This window comes from Tetrao urogallus, assembly GCF_951394365.1.
Source record: "Tetrao urogallus genome assembly, chromosome: 2".
In the NCBI taxonomy this organism is placed as follows: domain Eukaryota; kingdom Metazoa; phylum Chordata; class Aves; order Galliformes; family Phasianidae; genus Tetrao; species Tetrao urogallus.
Genome location: NC_136814.1, coordinates 24,667,577 through 24,690,961, shown reverse-complemented (window position 1 = coordinate 24,690,961; position 23,385 = coordinate 24,667,577). Strand labels below are relative to the sequence as shown.

Sequence of the window (23,385 nt, the reverse complement as noted above, 5' to 3'; positions counted from 1 at the left end):
GCTTTTAATTTTTGTATTGGTGGGTTCTTTTTTTCAATTTGTAGTTAAAAAAAAAAAAGTTTCAGGTGCCACTGTTCAGTAAAAGCTTACATGTGGATGTAAAAGTAAAATGCAAAACCAATGTGGTAATTACAATTACACATCTTTTAGATGGTAATTAAAAGCAAACAGAGCCTCAAACTGTGGAGATATAAATAGTGTAAATTAGGTGTGAAGCATGGGGCAGTCTGTATTATGGGGTTCTTGACATCAGTGGAACACCAGCAAGGTAAGCAAATGACCTCTTTTCAGTCAAATAGTGCTACTGGGAATTCTTAAGCCTATAACAGAAGGTTCTAGCAACACTGCAAAAACCAGTTGCTTTTTCAGGATTTTATAGCTTGGTGTATACTGTCAGAAATTGTTTCTGATTATTTTTTTCTAGCGAAAAAGCTATTTTAAATGCACCGTGATTGCTTTTTGTTGCTGTTAAGAGTGACAAGATACTTGCTCTAATGAAATATCTTTTAGACCTAACCACATGCTATCTGCAATGAAAAAAGCATTCTATCTTACTTAGAAGAACACACTAACTCTCTTTTAACTACAGCACGCACAAAAAACTTAATTATACTGGAACTTCTCATTGAGTTCAATTGACTACAGGTAACCTTAACATATTGCTGCTATGACGTACCTGCAGTATTTAGTTCTGTATTGTAAAAAACGTGCCAGGAAGGTCTTCCAAGGTAGTGATATCTTGTGTTTTATGTGTAACTAAAAAACAAAGCTAGATTCACATTCTGAAACACAGCTGAAGGTCAGATTTAAAATGGGTTACCTGAAAAGCTTCTAAAAGCAAATGTCTGCATTTAGACAGCTCTACGATCTGTCAAGATACTGAATCAGGCTGTGCAAACATACTGCTGTGAATAGGACTAAGCAGGCAAAAATTCTGATTTTTATTAATTGTTTCCATTGTTTATTGAGGAATTCATGCTAACAGCAACCACTTCAAGAGAAGCTTGAAGCAGCTTTTTGTATGAGCTTCAAAAGAGCCATGCTAATTTAGGAGTAGTACAACTCTTTCAGTAAGATTTCAATGTATTTCTATTCTTGCTCCTAAGCTTACTTAAAAACCAGGAGCGCCTCTTCTCAAAATGCTTTAAGCAGAAAAGAACATTCATCCTTTTGGAAATTTACTCCCAAGCCAAAAAGAGAGACAAAATACAGATTAAAATTATCTGCCAAAGCAAATAAGAAAAGTTAGCCTCCAGGAGTCACAAACAATAACGTCTATGCACTTATGGTTGAAGTAGCTTGGGATGATGAGAAGAAAAATGGGAGGGGGAAGGAGGGAAAAGGACTGAACATAAAGCAGTGATAAGTATAAATGCAGTGGAGATCCTGAAAATTGCTCAAGTGTTTAACATGAGCGACAGAGAAATCATTGCCTAATAACTGTGAGGAAACTCTAATGAATTTTCTCTTTCAGGCAGTAATTTCAGCAGCTTCACCAGCAGTTCAAAACTATCAGAAAGCACCACAGGTTTCTGAGCAGTAACAGGATTTTTTAATTAGTACACATCTTTATGATGCTTACAAGAGTTGAGTTTTACAGTTTACTCACTGATGACTGATGCAGAACAAACTGTATCTAAATGTATTAAGTTGCATTATTAAATACAAGCCCCATGAGACTGCATATTGTTCCATCTTTAAGCCAGTCTATACTCAGTATTTCGTTCACTCACTATTAATATAAAGTAACTGCAATCTCAGAATGTTCGGAACTGGTGGCAAACCTCCAGCAGTTTGGTAGTAGAAGTAGAGAGAATACAGGGATATTTTGAGAAGTACATGTATCCTATTTGATGCTAAGAAAATAACTTCAGTTCCAACAGCTTTCTCAAATGCTACAGAAAGGGGTAAATACATCATACAGATCAGATGTGCAGAATTAATAATTGCTTTCAGTGTGCTTAGAATGTTTTAAATGTTATTGGTGTGCCAGCAACTTGTCCTAAATGCCTCAACTCTGGCTAAAAGTGATTTTTTTTCCTTTCTTTTATATGTATTTTTAACCTTACTGCTTCTGTACTTCTGTGTTGCTATAAATTCTTCAACTGTCAAATGGGGAAGATCCCAGCTATCTCATAAAGGGATTGAGAAGAAAGACTTAACTGATGTTTGTGAGGCACTCAGATAAGATAACATTACCACACATTCTTAGAGAAAAAAATTAATACTTTTGTGTTCACTGAAGTGTCTGAATGGCAGGTTGAGAAATAAGGTACACAAAGAATGAGTATAATGAAAAGAAATACTGAACAACTGAACTGAGACATCAGCAAAATAGTATATGATCATGTAATTAAAGACAATACTGTAATGTCTACAAACAAGGAGTAAAATTACGATTGCAGGAAAAGCTTTAATTGTTTCATTCCCTCAGTCCTAAGAGACTGGCATGGCAACTTTAACTGTCTTTTTTAAATATGGTTTCTGACGGAACTTGCTCTCAGTCTGTAAGACAGTAAAAAGAAACAAGTACTAGGATTAAAATAAGCAATTAAGATTCAGCAGAAGTTTAATAACTGTGCTCTAATAAGGCTCTTAAACCAACACTAAAATGCCTGTGCTGTACCCACTTGGGTATGTTTTCATGCAAACACAAAAAAGCTTACTCTTGGCAGCTGTATCAGCACCCTACATAACCTTCCTCTCATGAAGACTGGCACTTCTCTGGAGAAAAGGAAAGATGCTCCTGCTGTAATGGTGAGTGTCACAACCCTTTGCCCACTAACACTGGACAGGAGGTTCACTGCGCAGCATGAAAGCTTCTATTTTGTTTAATCTGAAGTGCTCTCCTGAAGTTCTGCAATATGCTCATAGCAGGACAAAATGCTGAGAAAAATATGGCTGGTTCTCATGTTGGCCAATATGTGATTAACTGATCCCAACCACAATCAGGTACCGATGGGGTGTGAATAACAGTGTCAGATCTGACACCAAAGATGACACCAGTTGTGAATGACATGGTTCATTAGCCCATTATTGCAACACAGGACAGATGTTTTAGAACCAACCAAGTGAGTGACATGGTTGTTTTTGATCCAGAACCTAAAAAAAAAAAATAGTAGTAGGATAAATCTACAGATAGACAAGTTTGGTGTTTGCGTGACTCATGAGAGGATTAGCAACAGGATGTATTTCTAATCTTCAGATAAATTTTCATAGTTTTATTTCTGCATATTTCATACGTTCAGTGTTGCTTTTTCTGCCCCAGCCCTCCTTTCTCCTGTTTTACAGGTTTACAGCCTTGTTCTTGAAGATATGCTGCCATTACTTGTAAGCTGACATTGAAAGACACCACCTATCTACCAATCCCTAACTGGGAGGCTATCCAATTCCTTGAGCTCGAGGTTACCTTTAACATTTGCTTCTATGAACAAAGCTACAGTTAAGTGTCCAGATAAAAGGAGTTTTTATCCTTTATGCAGATCTCAAGAAGGTCCTAGATGCTACATTCTCTCAGAGAATAACTCCAGAGCATAAGAAAAGTAGTAAACAATTACAAGAGCATTACTTGATATAAATCTGCAAGTAATAGCTATAGTTTAAAAACTAGGAAAAGAATTCTGAAAAGACATAATTGAGAAAGGTAGAGAGTATATGTACAACGAAGGTACAGTGTGGAAAAGGTAGCCACAGAGCTTTCCAGAGCAAACAGGTTCAGTAATAGGGTGGTAAGTCTCATCCTTAACTCTGAAAATAATAAGTAAGCAGAGTATTCTGGTCTAAAAGAGTGTATCCTTCTCACAGCTAATTTTATATTAAGAATCAGCACTGCCGATGCTGAAGAGATGCATTTATTTCTCCACAGACCCCAGCTGCACACAAACTCTACAAACTTGGAAATCCCTGGAGAGAAATACATTCTGCAAACCACATGGATTTATTCAGAGTCTGGCTGGTGCTAGGGCAATTCCTCACAAGTGGAAGGTAATAGAGGAAACAGCCTTGATTTTATTAAACTTTAAATTGCTATGGTTATCTATGAATCAACCACAAATGATTTACCATCCTACCTAAAGCCAGAATTTCAATCAGGTATGCTAATTATTTTATCAGATACGCAGACAAGACGCTATTTTATTTTTATTGTTACAATATTTCTGTGTAAGTTTTCCTTTAAAGCTTATCTTTGAGATAAACACGCAAACCGACAGTCCAAAGTGGCACATTAACAGAGTGTGTCCAGGAAAGAAAAATGAGCTAAAATGATTTCAAAATGTACCCTGGCATGATACGAAACTTTCATATTGCATTATGATTGCATTAGCAACGTGCTGCATAATAAACATTTCAATATATTGTTCTTCCTAAATAACAGATAGTATGAAGGTCCAAAAAGTAATGCCAGACCTATGATGCATTTAATGTTTTCCTTTAAAAATTGGATTTTTGTGCCACTTTTCACATAAGTGGAAAATTCAAAGATATCTCAAGACTGTTAACTACACAGTTGGTTTTTTTTTTTTTCTTTTGTTTTTTAAAGATGTACATTGCTATCTTGGTGCATTTCAAATTGAATGACATTCTTTGAGAATAAAACATTTTAATAATGTGCAAATAATCTTGTAATAATTGAACTTTATGATAGAGAAGTTTAGAAAATAGGTGCAGATAACAAAAGTAATTTTCTCTTTAATGCTCAAATTACTTGTAGTGGTCCAACTAAAAGAAACTACACTCGTTTCCAATGCCCTTGAACAGATTAATGTTCTAAAAGCTTTTCTGTTTCGTTCAAAAACAGAAAATTTAATAATTTCCTGCACGATTTAATCAACGCATACCAGCAACTTGTTTTGCAAGATGTTACTGTTATCTAAAAATAACTTAATATGCCATATAGTTATACTGGGTATTAAGATTATATTATAAATTCCAAAAGCAATGTGCTTTACAAATGTTAATGATTTCTAAGACTGCTTTTGATATAACAGAAATTCCGAACTGACGCCTACATTAACAGGACGTTACAGGTAATGTGCAAGTTTGAATTGCTTTATTCTTTCACATTATTAAGGCATTTCCTTGGATCAGGTAACTAACTACAAGGTTACAGCCTTTATGCAATCTAACTAAACTGTAAAACAAAACAAAACAAAACAAAACTGGATATCAGTAATAATGAAATACTTTGCTTTCTTTTACATTAATGCAAAAGGATGGAATTTGCTATGGTATTCTACAGTTAGTTGGGATTAACTGCAGTGCAGCTCAATAGAACTGCCTTTCATCTTAAGCAGGGTGCTCTGTAAAAGTGTGTGAGACCTAAATTGGTACAGTATCTCTTTAAAAGGTCTCCTGCTCTCATCAGCTTAAACACCTGTTATAAAAACCTGCTTTAACCATAGTAATTTAGTACACAAAGAAGTGAAATGAGAAGCAGATAGCCTACATATAACTTCTGAGAATTTAGCAACATTTTTCTCAGTCATTCCAGTGAAGAATTTTCTCCACGTGAAACAAATGAATCTTTAAGAAATACAGAATTTTCCAAGTAAACATGCTATATTCCTTCCAAAAAAAACCAAATGTATGTCTTGGATTATGCCTGATAGACCCATACCTATGATATTAGTAAAGCCTACGTTTCTACTTGTGGGAGGTTTTACATTTATATTGATAAGGCAACAATCTGACCTTAGCCAATTCAACAAAGAATTTATCTATAAAACTAATTTATTTTTAGTGCAATGATTCTGGAAGAGAGAGAGGAAATGTTTGAATTATTCACTTCTAAAGTGAGCAGCCAAAACCTGGAGATCTAAGAACACTCCACCTGCAATGTGTCTACCTTAAGAAAAAAAACCAACAACATATCTATGTGGAAAAGAGTCCTTGAAGTAAAGTAGAAGTTATGTAAAGACAAAAGGATGATATGAGTATATTCTGCAATTACTTCAGCAATGCTGGTGTTTCTGGGATACCTGATTGTGAAGAGCCATTGAAGAACAAGCACACACCTGGTTTTTCTGAGCTCTCATGACATCAACTTCATACTCAGCATATTGTGCGTCCCGTGCAGGGTCCTTGCTGTCTTGTAAATCACTGAAACTCTTAGAGGAAGAAATGAGAGAAACACACAAGGTAAATTTTATCTCACTTTACCTTCTGTTCCCTTTACAAGAATAGGCAGTGATATACATAAAATGGAAGCATTTTGTTTGTAATAGAAAGGTATTAAAATCTTGCATTTATGGACAAAAAATTGCACTGTGGGATAAAGATCAGATAAAGCAACACAATTTATTATCTTGGTTTGGTAAAATTTTAAGAAAGTAATGGTGCAGAGAAAAAAAGCAAAAATCCTTTCTGGCCCATGACATTTGGGCATAGTTAAGGATATGCACCTCAGTGATTTGAATACTGAAGAAGATACCTCATTTAAGGCTGCCAGAAGCATTATTTCAGTATCCATGAAACACTCCAAGAGTTTATTACTATTGTTTTGCCTGTTCTGAAATTTCATTTACTAGACTTCAGAGAATGATACATTTAATTCCACAGAAGAAAATACACTAACAGAAAACTTTTAAATAAGGTTTTTTCGGATGTTGCGCTGCATATTTCTCCACAGTCGTAACGAATGGAAAGTAGCAGGCAGCTAACCATACAAATAACAGAATAAGATAAAACAGAACTAAAACTATCATAAAATGAAGTGAAGGAAATTGTCATTGTACTGAAACACCTTTGAAGCCTAAAGCATATTTTGGAACTAAAACAGAAGAATGGAAATCTCACTGACGGAGCTTGCAAGATGAGAAATGTATCTGGGCACATCTAAAAATGTCTGTGTCAGCTGTACCCTTAAGTGGGGTAAAATCTGAGTAAAGGATTGCTACTCTGAGTTATCTTACCCTTTAGAAAGGGCCAGGGATCTAACTTTAGAAAGCATCTGCTAAGGTTCCATGATGTATGGCACAAAGATGAGAGTAACCATTCTGGTTGCCCAGAAATAATTAGCTAAAGAGGCCACACGATTACTGCATTGCTTTCTGGCAGTCATATCTACCTGCAGATTTGAATAACTGGTACAGTGTTAAAGTTATGGTCAAAACTCAGTCCTGTGCAGGACTTCAGACACTGAATTTAAATATTCACATCCCATATCCAACAATTACCAGCTGTGCTGGGGAGAGATGGACAGCAACTGTATGGTAAGCAAAAGTTACGTGAAAAATAATTTTATAGTTTTCGAAAAGTAAAACCAGTCTTTACCATATGGGTCCCACTGCACAAAGAGGTTACAAGAAACAGAACTCCCAAATGAGACTGAAATTCCAGTCACTGGACTGGAAGATCAATAATATGTAGTAATATTACTACTATTCTAAGAGAAAAGGATCTGTGCAGCAGACATGTAAACACCTACCTTGGGAGGAAACGTCTTCTCAAACACCTTCTTCCACAGTTCTAAAGGTGTGTTTGCACGCATCTTTCCAATGTTGCTGTCAGAGGTGGGTGGTGGCCCTAAGGATCACAGCACAACACAACACAGTGTATGTTATCATAACAACTGATAGGAACTACTGACCCAGCTACTTTAATACTTTACTACTTTACCTTCTACAGTGACAAGCTGCTATAAGTCTGGGAGGCAATTCTATATTACATTCTATTTCACATTTTCTTTTAGAACAAAGCTTCTTGGTAGCTTACCACTTGAGGTAGTCCTGATACTTCAGTAAGTTACCTGAAGTAATTCTCAATAATATAAATACTGAATTGCAGTTTAAAATTTTCCATGCCGTTTGCTTCAACGATGAGTCGAAACAGCTAGTGTGCTTACCTTGTAATAGCCTAATATATGTTTCTAACTTTCAAAACCAATTAAGCAACAAACACAATGAACATCAAATGTCCCAACCTATTTGGCTCAGTGAATCCAGGCCTGCTGGGATAAATAGTGGTTTGCTGTGATCCACTGATACGGACTTGCTAAACAGAAAAAAAAATACATGTTAAGAGAACATTTAGTAATGAACTAGTAATTACATTATCCTACTAAGGATAGACTCATATGGGGCTTTGTACAGAGATACATGCAAGCAAAAATCTATTTATTTATAATGGTGCCTATATTTCTATTCTGTCAGTTCAGGGAATAAAATCAAGAGTTACCACTACTCTGTACAGAGATGTTGTGGAATTTTATTCCTGTCTCAGCTGCACAGGAATTTTGCAGAGGTTATCTTATTGTGAAGAAAACAGAAGTTTTGGTCATCCAAGTGTTTTTGTTAAACAGTTTCACAGACTCTGGGCAAGACATTTAATAGCTAGACAATCCTCGTTACCTTCTATCGTAGCCAAATGCCAAGTGATTAATAAGAGCACGAGCTTTCAGCAGGAGAGCCTCAGATTTACTGGTAAACTAAATGAATTAGAAAACAAAATATACATTATGATTTTCCATCACAGAAATACTGTGCTACATCATCTGCATAGGCTATTTCAGATAGAGCTTGGCTAATTCCTGACCTCAAAAAAATTAGTGTATGCTTACTGGATTTACTACAATAAACAACTGAAACAAACATAAGCTGTTCAGCAACTAAAATAAGCCACTGTCACAAAGTGGCTTTACAGAAATGATGGCTGATAAAATTATAACCACGTTCTGATGTAAAGGAGCCTAAGAGGCAGCTGTTTTGGGTTGTGAAGCTGATCGTGAAGATTTCTGCCTTTACTCAGAGATGATCTGAAAAACTCATATCAGTTTATATTCCCACATAAATGCTTTGTCAAGTCTCACGGTTCTGTTGTGATGGTAGTTCCTACTCCTTAGTGTGAAAAAGTCCTTGGTTTTATTCTTTGCATGTGTGTGGTAATCTATGCTTAAATTGCTGCAAAGTCATGCCTCTGGAGCCAGGTTTTAAAATTTTCAGAAGCTTGCCCACTAGACCTAAGCTAAGTTCATGTTTCTACCAAAGAGGCCAGTTTGCTCATGTTATCCATCTAGATCACACTTTTATTCTTGCCTGTTTTATCACACCAACAAAACCTTTTATAAGCCGCGCAGTGAACTCAACATTAGAGCTGAGTTTGCTAACAGATAACCACATTTCTAGTTTTTTGCTGGCACAGGGCATTGGGCATTTTGTTTATATAACTTGTATTCATCCATCTGCTGACAGTACCTGTAACCTAGTTTACAAACTAGCTCATTAAGAAAGCTACTGTAAAACTAATTAAACTCTGTCTTCTCTAGGACTTTCTATTTCTAATTTTTTAATATTTTGTAGCACGAGTATTACTCATCTCATTATTCCTTAATTAGTAAGTGAATATAAATACCGCCAGTGATGCTCCATAATAATGCGAAACAAATCGAAGTGTCCTGCTTATTATTTTCCTCATTTCAGAGTCAAACTCCTAAAAAAAAAAAAAAAGTTGATATTGGAACACGTGTAAGAAACAAAAAAAAAACCCAAAACATTACAGCTAGAACTTTTCTTTTTCTTTAAACTGCAACGCACTTAGGCTGCAATATATGAGGCGTTCAGCTGTCAGCATAATTATATCTTAAGACAGAATCAGTAACAGCCTACTCTGAAAAGAAATGTCACAATTTCCCTTTGTTTCTTTTTTTCAGAGGGAGCCTAATTCTGGCAATATGTTAGTCCAGAAAAGTTTTTAATTGGGAATGTGTATTCAATTTTCAATTAATTTATTTCACAGTTCTTGAAATTCTAAAAGCAAAGAAATACTGACTTGTAGAAGAATCAGCATTTTCTTCCTTTTTTGTGAAAATATTTAAGTTTCAGTAAACCTTTGGCTATGTGCTCTTTAAATTCTAATAACTATAAGATTTGAAAGTTGCACAAAAATATCATTTATGTTCCTTCAACACAAGATCATACAGATGGCATGCCCTGGATCAAGGGGATGAAAACCTGTCCCACTCAAGCTTGCAGCAGTTCGTCCACAGACTCCAGTGGAACTGGGCTGTTATTCCGTGTTCATTACAGGAGAGTCACCGGTTTTTAAAGTGGTTGGGGCTTAGTATAAAGCCTCAGTATGAAAGAATGCATGGTACTTATTAATAAAAATTAGGTAACTCTGAGGTGGCGTAGTACCAATGTACCATGTAGTCATCCAGGTAAGTAGAAGTTGCCAGTACAGCAGCTAAAACTCAAACACACTGTTCTAGCTTCCCATGATCAAGTGCTACTTGGAAAGCGGGTATGTATTTGGTTGGGCTGGGAGAGAACCCAGCAGTACATTTTTTCCTCTCCCACCAAAAGATGCAATTATTCATTTGACTGTAAAAAAACCTTTGAAAAAAGGTGCAGAACAAAATGGTAGCTTATTGTTGTTGCTGTCACAACTATTAAAAAAATTACTTACATGAAATACATCGTATTTGCTTCCAATAATCACCAAGGGTATTGGAAAAGGGTCAACCAAGTCATAATCCTATTAAACAGATGTAGTGGTTAAGCAGTATAAGCAAATTACAGAAGATTATAACACTTGAAACAACTGAAAAGGGTTAAAATTTATTCAAGGGAGACGAGGTTTATTTTTTTCAGAACCTTAAGTAGAATGAATAAACTTCAATCCATGCCACGTTCTCCAAATTGATAGCAATGGACGGCAGTGGCTCTGGAGGTGTAGATATAACTTAGATGGTTAACATCCGGCCCAAGTTTTAATAAGCAGATAACAGTAATTCTCAAGTTATCTGGAAGGTTTTCATGTAGTCTTTGTGAAATGAGACAAATCCCCTCTCATTCATAAGATGAATTTGTCAAACTGCTTTGGTTGCAGCAGAGTGGAAAAGAAATATGTTGTAGCAGATCTAACGGTTCACTTCTAAAAGCATACAGACTAAATGACAGAGAATTAGCAAGAAGCTGCAAATAAATGACAGTTAGAGAATTAGCAAGAAGCTGCAAATACAGGAAGTCCTGTACTGTGAAGGCAAAAATAATTGCTGCATTCCTACACTGTCAAGGCAAAACCTCCTCTATAGTTTGTTATATAAAGTGCAGAACTCGGAAAAAAAAAAGAATAACCAAAGTGTTTATTCCTTAACTAATAAACAACTAACATCAGAAACATTAAAACTGGCACCCTGCCTATTTAAACAAGGTCTGCACTTGATACATTTCTTCTGTAAAAATCAGAGCCAACAATCATTTATCCAGAATAATGGAATATAACAAATCTTCCAAAATAGCAAAACAACACAAAAAACTCTAATCTCAGATTCCTAGCAATCCTGATTGTCTTAAAAATGCTTAGCTATAAAAGAGCAAATAGTTAAACTGTAAGTGATGATATTTCCTCCCACAAAACTGACACAGAAAGTTTAATGAGAGCCCAGTAGTAACAGAACATTTTGTTTGTGTCTGTTGCTTATGATAATGAAAACAGAATGGAAGTTTTAGAAGGTGTAACTGTGTTTCCTGCAGGGTAACAAGTCTTCTAAACCATTAGAGGCATTTTTCTTATTCTTATTGAAAAATGTTAGCAGTTTTCCAGTTGCTAAGCCCTTTTCAAAGCTGGACATTGCAGTCATGATTTGTTGCCAACTGTGCTTGTAGGCACAGTTTTTCTTTTTGTGAAATACCTTCTTAAAAATTAAAAGTGGAAATTATTATCCAGCAGAACTCAGACTCCATAACTCTCTTTATATTGCTCTCTACAAAAATGGAGAAGTTGCTTACCTAGCTCAAAAACTGAAAAGTATTTACTACCTTGCAGCATTTTAGAAGTTACAGCAACTAGATTTATATGCCAAGTCTTTGAACTGTTAAATACTTATTTATCCATTATATATACACAACATTTGCAGAGGTTTCATGCACAATGATTTTTCATTTCTATTGCGCATAATCTAGTTTGGCTTTTCCAGAGATTTAGTTAGCAATTATGTTTAAAGGACTGATGTTAACATTTCTGAAACTTTATAATTTAATTAGTTGTCAGATTATCAAAAGGCATTGAGTTTGTGATAGACATTTAAATAAATGCAAAGTATATAGTCATGTTGATGGCTGTTATAACTATATTCTTTGCTTAAATTTGTACCTTCAGCTAGTCTCTTGCTAGATGATTTTTGTACATTCTAGTTTTCATCTTCATTTTAAAAAGATGAGGGGGGAAAAAAAAGCAAACTGCTACTCTAAAACTATTTCTTTTGATAGGTGTAACATGCCATAACAATCACATTAGATATCTAACAAAAAGATATAAGAAACCTTCTTTCCTTGTTTCTGCTCTTATTGAATTTTTATTAAATTGCTATAATTTTCCAGTGAACAGGTTCATCTACATCAAATGGATTTTCAGTCATGCAGAAAAATCTAAAAGAGTTGTTTATCATTTTGAAAAGCATTATCTTTAACTGTATAAAGGCCCGTGACATCTGGAGAAAATATTAGAAGTAACTTACTGGATGATCCCTCTGTAGATTGTTCTGCATCTTCTGCTTAATTTCAGCAGCTGCTTCAGGATCTGCCTTTTCCAGTTTGGCTAAAATTTTATTCACGTGGTTTCTGGTGGCCTGCAGAAGATTCTCCATAGTCATCCAGAGTTCATTAGGTTTGGATAGATCCAATACGAGAACTACTGCAAACGACCTATTAAAAAAAGGCATTATCTGCTCAGATCCTCAGTGTGTCAGACAAACAGCCTTTTCCTTCACTACCATAAGTGTGGTAAAAGGCTGAAAGCAACAAATATGAAAATACAAAGGCTGAAATAGAATTGAATGTGACAGCAAAGAGAGATGGCTTTTAAGTGTGCCCCAAGCACTGAAGAAACCTCTCCATTGTCTCTTCTTCTATTGCTTCAGTAACTTTCCATCAGAAGTTTTAGGGGATTTTATGTCTCTGACTTTCTTCCTGGAGGCATTGTTTCCAAGCACGTCATCTCTGAACTCTACACTCCCGGCTGAAGCAAAGTTAGTAAACGGACAGAATCTTTATCAAACACAAATGCATTAGAAATTTCTATACTTTCGTATTTCTTTGTCAGATTACGTAGAAAAAGCTGGTTAAAGGAATGATCTGTCTGATGGATGGTGCCAATTACCAGGAACCTCAAATGAGTATATCAGAAAGTCTTCTGAAAGACAAATGGAAGAAGTCAGAGCACTCAAAGCACAAAACTACCAGGCTCCCAAGACTCCAAAAGCATTAGATTGTAAATGTGAAGGGAACATCACAAACACCACAAATTGACTAGATTTAGTCATTTTTTTTTCCCCACGTTCCATCATGACATGAAAAAGGGGATTAAAGACCACAATGGTTATCAGGAATACAACAAAGAAAAATGAACATCCAATTCCACCTTCAAACGCTGTGGAAAAAATGTGATGAAAATTCTCTTGGTGCAACTACAGTTCATGGAACTTTTACATAAGAAAATTGCTTGAGTACAGATGGATGAGAAAACTAGTGAAAAGCTTGAGACAGTACAATTTTTGAGTAGTATGTTGAAGTTAACACAGATGATCTTGAAGAACAGTGTTGCTCTCTCATAAAACAATCTTAAAATTATCCTCATGAGAAGATTCCTTCTCATGAGCTTCTGAGGTGGAGCTCAGTTAAGTTCATTCAAATATCTGAAACACAGGTGAATTTCCCCCAAGCCCATTCAGCAACAGGGTTTCTGGAAGTGCTTTTCTTCCATGTTAGTCCCTCACTAAACAACAGCATTATCTCAATAGTCAGAGCAGTAGCAATGTATGTAACAGAAATTATCTTTCCCATTGTTGTTATTTCTCATAGAAGTTAAAGCTGATTACCAAAGAAATACAACAATGCATCATAACACAAAGGTAAAACATATCTTTGATCAGCACATTCTTACTTCTTCATGCAACTTTTTAAATATTTCCTCTTCCTATGCTATGCCATCACTCTGATTATTCTCACTATATTCCCTGTATTCATTCTCTTCTCTTGTAATCAATTGAACAGTTTTAGTTCCTTTCTGAAACATCATCTATCACATCTGACCTTGTTCTTATCAGATGGTCACTTCACTTCCTAATAACCCAGTATCCAGTTTTATTTGTAATTTTTTTGTCTCATCTTTCACCTTAAAATGCTGCTCCTCGCAGAGATAGTTCCTGTGTCTGCATACAAAAGCAGGGAACCAAATTTTTTTCTCTGCATCCCAAGTTGTTTTTTCTGCTCATTCAACAAGCATAAAAAGAGACCACGTCTTTTCTTTTTCTGCATTCCTTGTTCCATCTACTTAAGGCCAACCCATTTCCTTCATGTTATTTCTTTCTCTTGTTCTTAGAGACAGCTAAGAACTTGTCTTATTAGGAAAGGATTGTGAAAAGGAAGTTCAAAGCAGAGTACTGATGGTATTACCATGATTTTTTACAAAAAAAATTCTCAAATATGTTATCTAATATTTTGAAAGAATTTTCTCTAACAAGCAGTCTAGAGATTTACTTATGCTTGACAGGCAGCTGAAATTAACTTCGGAAATTTAATATTAATCATTTACCTTACGTTGTTGACGGTGATTGGTATTCGAATCAGTTCCAGTAATGAGGTTCCACCACCTATTTCCCAAAAATGAGCTATATCTTTGGGCTGCAAAATAGATTATGTTAGAAATGCATGCATTCATGAAACACCAAGAGAAAGCGGTGGTTCTGATACACTGAGTTTTTGTGCAAGTGACTCAGAACACTAGCACATACTATTTCATTAGTGCTTCCTAAAAAACAAAACCAAACAAAAAAATGTTGAAGAAATTCCACAGAACGCCAAAGGCTCCTGCTGTGCCTATGACAGCCTCCATGAATGACTACTTTAAGGTAAAGAAGTTGGGAAGCAACATGATTAATGATAAATATTACAAAATATATATATATATATCAGCTTTTCATCCTTCTTTTTATTTACTGCAGCTCAAGAGTAGTGGTCTCAACTGAAAAAGTGATCAATCTTTACATTGGAACTTAGCTTCCACAGAAAGTTTCAAGTGATTTTTATCTCTCAGATTTTCTACTCCATGCTTCAGTAACAGCAACAACAGCAACTGCCTGCAGCAACTTGTTACTGCTGGACAGTGCTGTGCAGTGATCAGAATGGGTTCAACATTCCCACAATCTGCAGAGCAAAGTTAGTGATACTGACACATAAACCAAAACTTAATTATGATTTAATATCATCTACGATGAATATGTCTCTCATAAATCCAGTTGTAAATATCTTCATTGGTTTATACTCATTTCACACTTTAAAGACAAAGTTCAAGGCATGCATCCTGTGCATCTTCCCTCCTTGGGAAGATAAAAATCACTCAAACATGACAAACAGGGTAGATTTCATAAATGAAACCCATTTCTTTGTGTTATACTTTGCTCTTTGATCTACTGCATTCTAGTGATAGGGAAAAATACATTTAAGATTAAAAAATTTTTAAGAAAATGATGATCAAAAAAACCTTCTTTTTTCCTCCACAAATAATAAAGTAAAAACCTCCAAGCTAAAAATAACTACATATTACTGTATATATGTGTGTGTGTGTGTGTGTGTGTGTAAAATAAACTACAAAACTACATACATAAACAAAACTGAACTTTCTGGGTACTCACTGCATTGTGTCTCCTTGCCCTTCTCCCGAAGGTATATTCCAAAACTAATGTTGGCTTTGGAATCTCTTCCCTATCCAAAGAAAAATAATTTCATTGACAAGACGTTCTAAATAAGTAAAGTTAATTCTACTTTTGTTATATTTATCAATCAGCTCAGAATTTAGCTTACAAACAGCAGTACGAAGAAGACACTTTAATACAGCAGTGTCTTTCTTCTTCCAAAGAAGAAGAAAGAGCAGCACCAATCTGAACAGACAGCCATTTAAGCTCTCATATTGGAGAAAAGTACCAAAGAGGTCAGACGATACATAGTGAAGGGAAGTAAATTCAATCTGCAAGCGATCAACTGGACACAAAAGACGATACTTGTATACTGGATTACGAATTATCACACAACATAACTAGTCCTGTAAAATTCTAAAAAATACACTGCAACAAAATAAAAAGGCTTATATCTCATTATCAAACCCCAGCAAGCAATCAACTAGATTACATGACTACCTCTACTAGTTAGATACATTTTAAACAATTCTCTTTTACTTGCAATTGTTCCTTATAATGTCCTTTATTATGATCAGCCTTTAGGTACCCACAGTTGAAAAACACCTAACACATACCTCTCAAGACACCTCAGTATGATAGTGGTCTTCCCCTGGAAATGAAAAACAAAGATCTCCTCTGCTGTAACATTATTAAGGCATAAGCTTTTATCACTAAATGAAACTAATTGATGTAATATTCCTCTTATGAGGCATCTGAAAAGTGTAAAGTCATGTAATTGTTTGTAACTTTGCAATGGAAAACTAACTGCCAACTTTCTATCAGAATCAAGTTACACTGCTGTTCTAACTGCTAGTTAGAGGCTGTACAGATACCAATCCTTCTAAAATTAAAATTCTATTCTGAAAAGTAAATAATACTAACAGATGTCAGCTACAGGGTTACTAATGACCAAACCTCACAGGACAATGTAAAGGACAACGTTAGTAGTAAAGAAGTAAAGTGACCTGGGTCATATGAATCCTAGAGTCACCTAATGCTTTTGGTTGGAAGGGAGATGAAGCCCACGCATTTCCAGCCCCCAGCTGTGAGTAGGGCTGCCCCCAGCTCAGCTGCCCAGGGCCCATCCAACCTGGCCTTGAATGCCTGCAGGGATGGGGCACCACAGCTTCTCCCGGCAGCTGTGCCAATGCCTCATCGTCCTCTCAGTGAAAAATTTCCTTTCTTTCAGTTTAAAACCGTTCCCCCTCGTCCTATCAGTATCTACCCACATAAAAAGTCACTCTCCCTCCTGTTTCTGGAACCACCACCTTGCAGTCTGTTATGATGTGTGCTCAGACCTGCCTGATACAGACACAGTGCCCAGCAAGATGCCAGTGCCTGTAATCACAGCAAGGCAGGTATAAATGCACTTGAGTCTGTCTGTTCCCAGTTAGCTTTTCACAAGGGGAAATTTAACAGCCTCTCATTTCCAGAAGAACTGAGTGAACACCACACTTGTCAGATGTCTTCCCCAACAGCACCTGCGCTCAAAGAACGCACCCGATGACCACCATTACCCCGTTTTTGCTTCCCATAAACAACACTGATTTTTCCCAAACTTCCACACGCTCGCCATCGTCGCCGGAGTGTTCTCTCTTCTCCACTTCGTCTCTAGCAATATCCCACAGAGTATCGCTGCTCGGGAAAACAGAACGGGCGCGCCGTTAGAGAAGAACAACCCGCCGCCCGGCAGGAGGAAGGCAGCACCCTCGCCGCTTCCCCCACGCCACGTTACACCGCAGAGGCCGAATCTGCCTTTTTACAGCCATCTCCCCGCCCGCCGGCCCCGTGCCCGCACGGCGGCGATACCGTGCCCCCAAGGAGGCGGGGAAGGGCCTAAGGCCCCTTCGCCAAGCTCCGGCGGGCCTCCCGCTCACCCGGCCTTGGGCATCGCCGCTGTCCGCCCGGGCCTGGCTGCCTGTCGCCATGGGAACGGCGCGGGGCGCCCCGGGAGCTGTAGTTCCGCGGGAAGAGGCGGAAGGGGGCGGAGGCAGCTGTCAGCCGTGCTCCGGTCCGCCCTCCCTCAGTCCTTCTTATACGGGCTGGGCGGCGCACGGAAGTTTCTCCCCTTCTCGGGGTTGTGGGGTTGCCTGCTGGTTCCTGCCGCTTCTTTTTCGGGGCTACAGAGCGTGGTGAAGTGCCTTGTGGAAGTGAGTGAGGCTGGTGAAAGCAGGCTGAGGTGGTGGAGTCACTGGGTGGTCTGCAGGTGGTGGTGTGAGCTCTTGTTTTAAGGCGGCACGCTGCTTCATCCGCGAGGTCAGGGACGGACGAGCTGTAAATGCTGGGACTTGTTAACAGAACCGTACAGGATCCTGAGTTGAAGAGATCCACAAAGGTCACGGAGTCCAACTTCTGTCTCCACGCAGCACCGTACGAACGAAATTCACTCCCCATGTCTGAGAGCATTGTCCAAATGCTCCTTGAGCCGCAGCGGCTCGGGGCCGGGCCCACAGCCTGTGCAGCCCGTTCCACGCCCCCTGCCTCTGGTGCAGACCCCGTCCCTAACCGTCAGCTGTCCGCCCCCTCAGCTCCATGCCGTTCCCTCGGGCCCTGAGCAGAACTCAGTGCTGCCCTCCGCTCCCTGTGAGGAGCTGCAGCCGCTATGAGCTTCCTCTCAGCTCCTCTAGGCTGGATCTGGCTGCTCCTCGTACTCCTCGTCCTCCAGGTACTTCACTGTCTTTGCAACCCTCCTTTAGACCCACTCTAAGAGCATTATGTCCTTCTTACGCTGTATCACACAAACCCGCACCCTGTGCCCAAGGGGAGGCAGTGCAGAGCAGGACGACCCTTCCCCTCACATGGTGGTAGCAGTGCTGGGCCTGTGGCACCCCAGGGAGCAGTTGGCCCTTTGGGTTGTCAGGGCACGCTGCTGGCTTGCATTCAACTTGCTGTTATGCAAAACTCCTAGATTCCCTTCTGCGGGGCTGATCTCCAGCCTCTCAGCCCCTAGTCTGTATATGCCCAGGGCTGCCCCGTCCCAGATGCAGAATCCAGTGCTGCTCATGGAAAATTCCTTGCAGTTGGTGATTGCCCAGCTCTCCAATCTCTCAAAATCTCACTTCAAGGCATCTCTGCCCTCGAGGGAGTCAACAGCTCCCCCCCAGTTTAGAGTTGTCTGCACATGTACTTGGTATACCCTCAAGTCCTGGATCCAAGTCATGGACAAAAACATTGAAGAGAACTGGCACCAGAATGACCGTTGTTTTCTAGTTTAATATTTTACTTCAGCCTTAGGCATTGTCTGTTAATAAACTCAGCTGCTGTGAAACTGTGGAATGACCTCATCTTATGAATGGGAGGTAGGAAGGAGGTAAACCTGAGCAGACAAGTCACGAGTTTGGGCAGTCAGGGAAGTGACCCACAGTCCAAAAGAGCAACAGGAGCTGGCCTTCTGTATCTGAGTAGCTGCTTTGTGTCTTGAGAGAGCTGAGGTAGAAAAACCAAGCTTAAACAATCTCTTACCTACTGTTTTGATTGAAATCTGTAAATAGGCCTCACATGTAATGATTAAGTCAGAATTCATCCCAACTGCTTCATCCTTCCACATACGTTTATGTTGCAAGAGACAGGTCTCATGTACTATTTGCTCTTTGAAAACATTTTTTCTCTATTGTGACTTCCATAGTCACACAGTTTCAGTTCCAGAAGTCTTAATCTGATTATGTTCCCTTGTCTCAATTCACTTCCTTCTTTTTACATGACTCTTCTAAGGCATTTGCTAACCTCTACAGAAACCATGGTATTGTTAAAGGAGCTTCTGGATTTTCATTACTTAGTGTTGTACCGCAGCATGTCTTCCTGATGCCATTCTAAACACGTTTCTTCCTTAATTTTCATTTCCACGACACATTTCTGGTATCTCGCTATATGAAGCTAGTGCTTGACCTACAATTGGCAGATAAAAGGGGTAAAAGCCCTGCCAAAGAAAACAAAACTGATGTGGGAATGGCTCCTGAAACTGTGATCTCATTATATATAACTGCAACAACAGGAGTATAACACTAAAAAACAAAGTATTTTTATAATTATTCTCTCCATGGCAGAATGGCAAAAAAACTGGAAAATGCTCCAGTACAAATCTGAGCTGAGGGCAAAGTAAAGGGCTCACACTTAATAAGCTCTGCTGAAATCCAGTCTGGAAATGAATTTGGAGTTTTCAGTACTTTAAGTTTCTTCTTACTCTATTTCATTTCCTTTACTGCCCTAAGAAACTGGAAAATAATAACTTTTTCTTTCTAATTCTTTATCACTGAATTACTAATCACCTTAGTTAATTTTAACTCAACCTAATGGATCTCAGTAAAGCTGTATGGGCTGTTAAATCTTTACTTGAAAGTTTAACAGATTCATTCCTTTATGCAAGGATGGTTTTCTTCCTTCAGGACCTGACGTATAAAACCTATAATAGTTCGAGAAATAATATCAGCTCTAAGTATTTACCAGAATTCTTTTGTTGATAAATAAATATTTTAAATTTAAATATCTATTAAAAATTAATAAGAAAATACTAATTTTGTGGACTGCATTGCTTTAGGAACGAGTTGTTTGCTTACTAGTACTGCCACACAAAAATTGAAAAGGCAAACTTAGAAATTCATGTTGTATTCCAAATGCTATTTTCATGTCAATGTTTTATATAGTTACCATTGACTGACCTCTCAGTCGTTATAGACCTCAGATGCATTGAACATCTCCATACAGATTTTTGTAACTGAGTGCTAGCTCAAAGCAAGCACAAACTGCTCTGAAGTTAGTGATGGAAGGTGAAGTCTCCTTCTATGTGCCAACATATTAATCTCATCCTGAATTATGTCTTTACAACCTAGGTTCTTCAGCATCAGTCCCAGAGGCCGATGCTCATTTCACGGCTCACATGGTATCATTGCTGCTGAAGATTAGAAGGTAAGAAAGCTCTAACTTCCTGCCTGAGCTTTAGTCGTGCATTGGGTGGCATGGTGTGAATTATTTTGATGGATGATTCAAGGTTTGTGCTGAAATGTGAATCACTCATGAGGCTCAAGCTGGTGAGGGAGGCAGAATAGATTAACTCTTTGCCTGAAATTGTCAGTTTTGCTGACTTACATTGTGTGGTATCTTCTTAGTAGGTCTGGGACTAGAGCAGCTTGCAGCAAGCTCCCCAGAGACTTGCACTGCTCTGCAAGTTAAGCTGTTGAAATGTGCTCATCTGTGTAAGAGATTGTCCTTGCGGACGTAGTTAACTTAAGGAGAGTGTTCGCTTGATTAGCTGATGTAAATGAAAATCCTGGAGGACGCTTCATTGCTTGGTGTTGTATGGTCATGTCATGATTCTGAGTGTATTCATTTCATGAAAATTACACAGCATTTGTGGTAACGTGATTATATGGGATTAAGGCTGACATGTCCTGTGCTGCATGCTTATCTTCAAATTGGAGAGAGGGGATTTGAAGGCTGGACTATTGGATGAAGAATTGGTTGGGTGCTTGTAGACAGAGTTGTTGTCAATGGCTCTGCACCCATGAGGGGGCTGGTCATGAGTGGTGTTCCTCAGAGTCTATCTTGGAATCAATACTCTTCAGCATCTTTATCAGTGACATACAGTGGGATTGAGTGTACCCTCTGCAGGTTTGCTGGTGGCACCCAGCTGAGCAGTGCAGTTGGCACAAGGGAAGGGAGGGACACTATCCAGATAGACCTGTGAGGTGAGAACACATGAGAATCTAATGAGGTTTAACATGGCCAGCTGCAAGGTGTTGGTTGCACTTGGATTGAGGCAATCCCAGCTATGAGTACAGACTGGGAGAAGAGCTCTTTGAGAGCTGGGGATCCTCAACAGCCTGATTTAATGATTGGCAATCCTACCCAAGGCAAGGGTGTTGTAACTTGATGATCTTTAAGGCCCCCTCCAACATAAACCATTCTATGACTTACAATAAAGTCAGTCATAGTAATTGCTGGAGGTGGAAGTTGCTGCCAGACAAATGGAAACTACAGCATGGATTACTTCTGGAAGTCTGATTTAGGAATACGTTGCAGTAGCAAGAGCTTAACACTAAAAGACAAAGCAGTGTCAGGAGCTGCTGCTGACTCTGCCTCTCTGTAATTTTCAGTAGAAAGCACTGAGCCATAAAACGGTGGTAGAATCCTGCAGACTGAACTTGTGGCAGGATTTTGAGAGCTTTCAAAGGGAATGGATTTATCAAGTCAGCCTGCCAACTTGGCCTTCCAGTCTTTAATACTCTGTTCTTTTTGTATTCTGTATCTCCCATCTGTTCTATTTCATTTCTTCAGGAAGATAATCCCTACCTTCCACTGAGAGCAAACAACTGAAAACCACTTCTTTCTCAATCTGTATATGTGTATATACATATATATATGTGAAATTTTAAAATGTCATAAAACAAAGGAGTTTTTCAAACATGAGATATTAATATTCATCATTATGAAGTTGCTGCAGTTCAAAGTAATCAACTGTTTAATCATCCTTGATTATCAGCATGAACAGAAGTGGAAATTGTGAAATGTAGTCAAAATGTTTGACTAGCCTTTCTATGGCTGGACCTAAATTATCTACTAGAGTATTCTGCTGCTGATCTATTTCAGAGCCTGCAGAAGTGTTTCTTTGCATGGAAACTGTAAGATTTGGAATTAAAATTGTGTCATTTTTGTATCCTTGACCCTACACAGCACTGAGGCTTGTGGCTGAAAAGGGGAACCAGGAAGTACTCCAAAGTCCCATAGTGCAGATATAGCATTTTACCTTTGGTGTGTGAGAACATTGTGTTATCATACAAGCTGTATAGAAACAAATGAAAAACAAGTAGTACACCTTTCATAAAATATTATTCCGAGTCAATGTATATACATTATAGACATGGCACTTTACATGTCACATATGTCTCCAAGCACAACAATTCAAGCTGTCTTTCTGTGTTATTCCTGTGTTTTGAGTTGAGTCATTCTTGCATCTGGGTTATATTATTTATTTCTGTATTAAAGAAGAAATCAGGTAGACGATCTTGTTTGACAAAACTATACTAAACCCCATGCCTTTCCAATTTAGAATTTTCCAAAAGGCTGGAGCTGAGAGGGATTATTTAGAAATTTTTCAGGTCAAGAGGAAGATTTGCCACGTGGAATAGCTGTATAAAAAGCTTAAAAGTATGCTGCGAGAATACTCTTCTGATCTGTAATAGTTACATGATGTGTTTATAAGTTTTTAAAGGAGAAATAATTATATAAAGTGAACAATTTGTTATTTTTTTGTCCCATGGTGATAGTACTGCAAATATGAAGTGGAAATGGAAAATATTCTATTTGACATTTTTCAATAAAACAAAGCCCTTTTCAAAATGAAGGTTATACAATTCCTATATATATTTTTTAAATGTAGATGAATTGTTGAAGACAGTTTGTTCCCTGAGAAAATACCTAAACAATGTCTAAAATATATAAAGACTTGTTCCCAAGGCCACCTTTCCATAACACTATTGACAGACAGATTTTTGTCACCAATAGGGACAAGCCATCCCCAGCAAGTCAGAATTCTTAACTTGGCTCATCTTCATCATTCCAGTTCAGGCCAGGGCTTTAATTAGAGGGTTTCTCTTGCTGTGTACCGCTGAAGTAGAAGTAAACCTGTCTGCCTTTCTTTTGCTTATAGACCTGCTTCTGTGATATGTCTTTACATCAGAAAGTTTACTATTGGTGTAGAAACCACATAACAGGGATGTATT

The 23,385-nt window shown here is 38.0% G+C and overlaps 1 protein-coding gene across 1 annotated transcript in view; it reads right to left on the bottom strand.

Annotated features, from left to right (window-relative positions):
- LOC306958705 (ATP-binding cassette sub-family G member 8-like) overlaps positions 1 to 17,439 on the bottom strand; it is a gene marked incomplete at both ends in the record, with an annotated part of 46,070 nt that extends 28,631 nt beyond the window's left edge. The window contains 12 exons of the mRNA XM_079550298.1: positions 6,015 to 6,107; positions 7,427 to 7,524; positions 7,922 to 7,992; positions 8,349 to 8,425; positions 9,349 to 9,426; positions 10,402 to 10,470; positions 12,455 to 12,641; positions 14,530 to 14,618; positions 15,629 to 15,698; positions 16,246 to 16,280; positions 17,188 to 17,305; positions 17,378 to 17,439. Coding sequence (XP_079406424.1) covers positions 6,015 to 6,107; positions 7,427 to 7,524; positions 7,922 to 7,992; positions 8,349 to 8,425; positions 9,349 to 9,426; positions 10,402 to 10,470; positions 12,455 to 12,641; positions 14,530 to 14,618; positions 15,629 to 15,698; positions 16,246 to 16,280; positions 17,188 to 17,305; positions 17,378 to 17,439 — 1,047 coding nt within the window. The remainder of the gene's footprint in view (positions 1 to 6,014; positions 6,108 to 7,426; positions 7,525 to 7,921; positions 7,993 to 8,348; positions 8,426 to 9,348; positions 9,427 to 10,401; positions 10,471 to 12,454; positions 12,642 to 14,529; positions 14,619 to 15,628; positions 15,699 to 16,245; positions 16,281 to 17,187; positions 17,306 to 17,377) is intronic.
- Between the last annotated feature and the right edge of the window lie 5,946 nt (positions 17,440 to 23,385).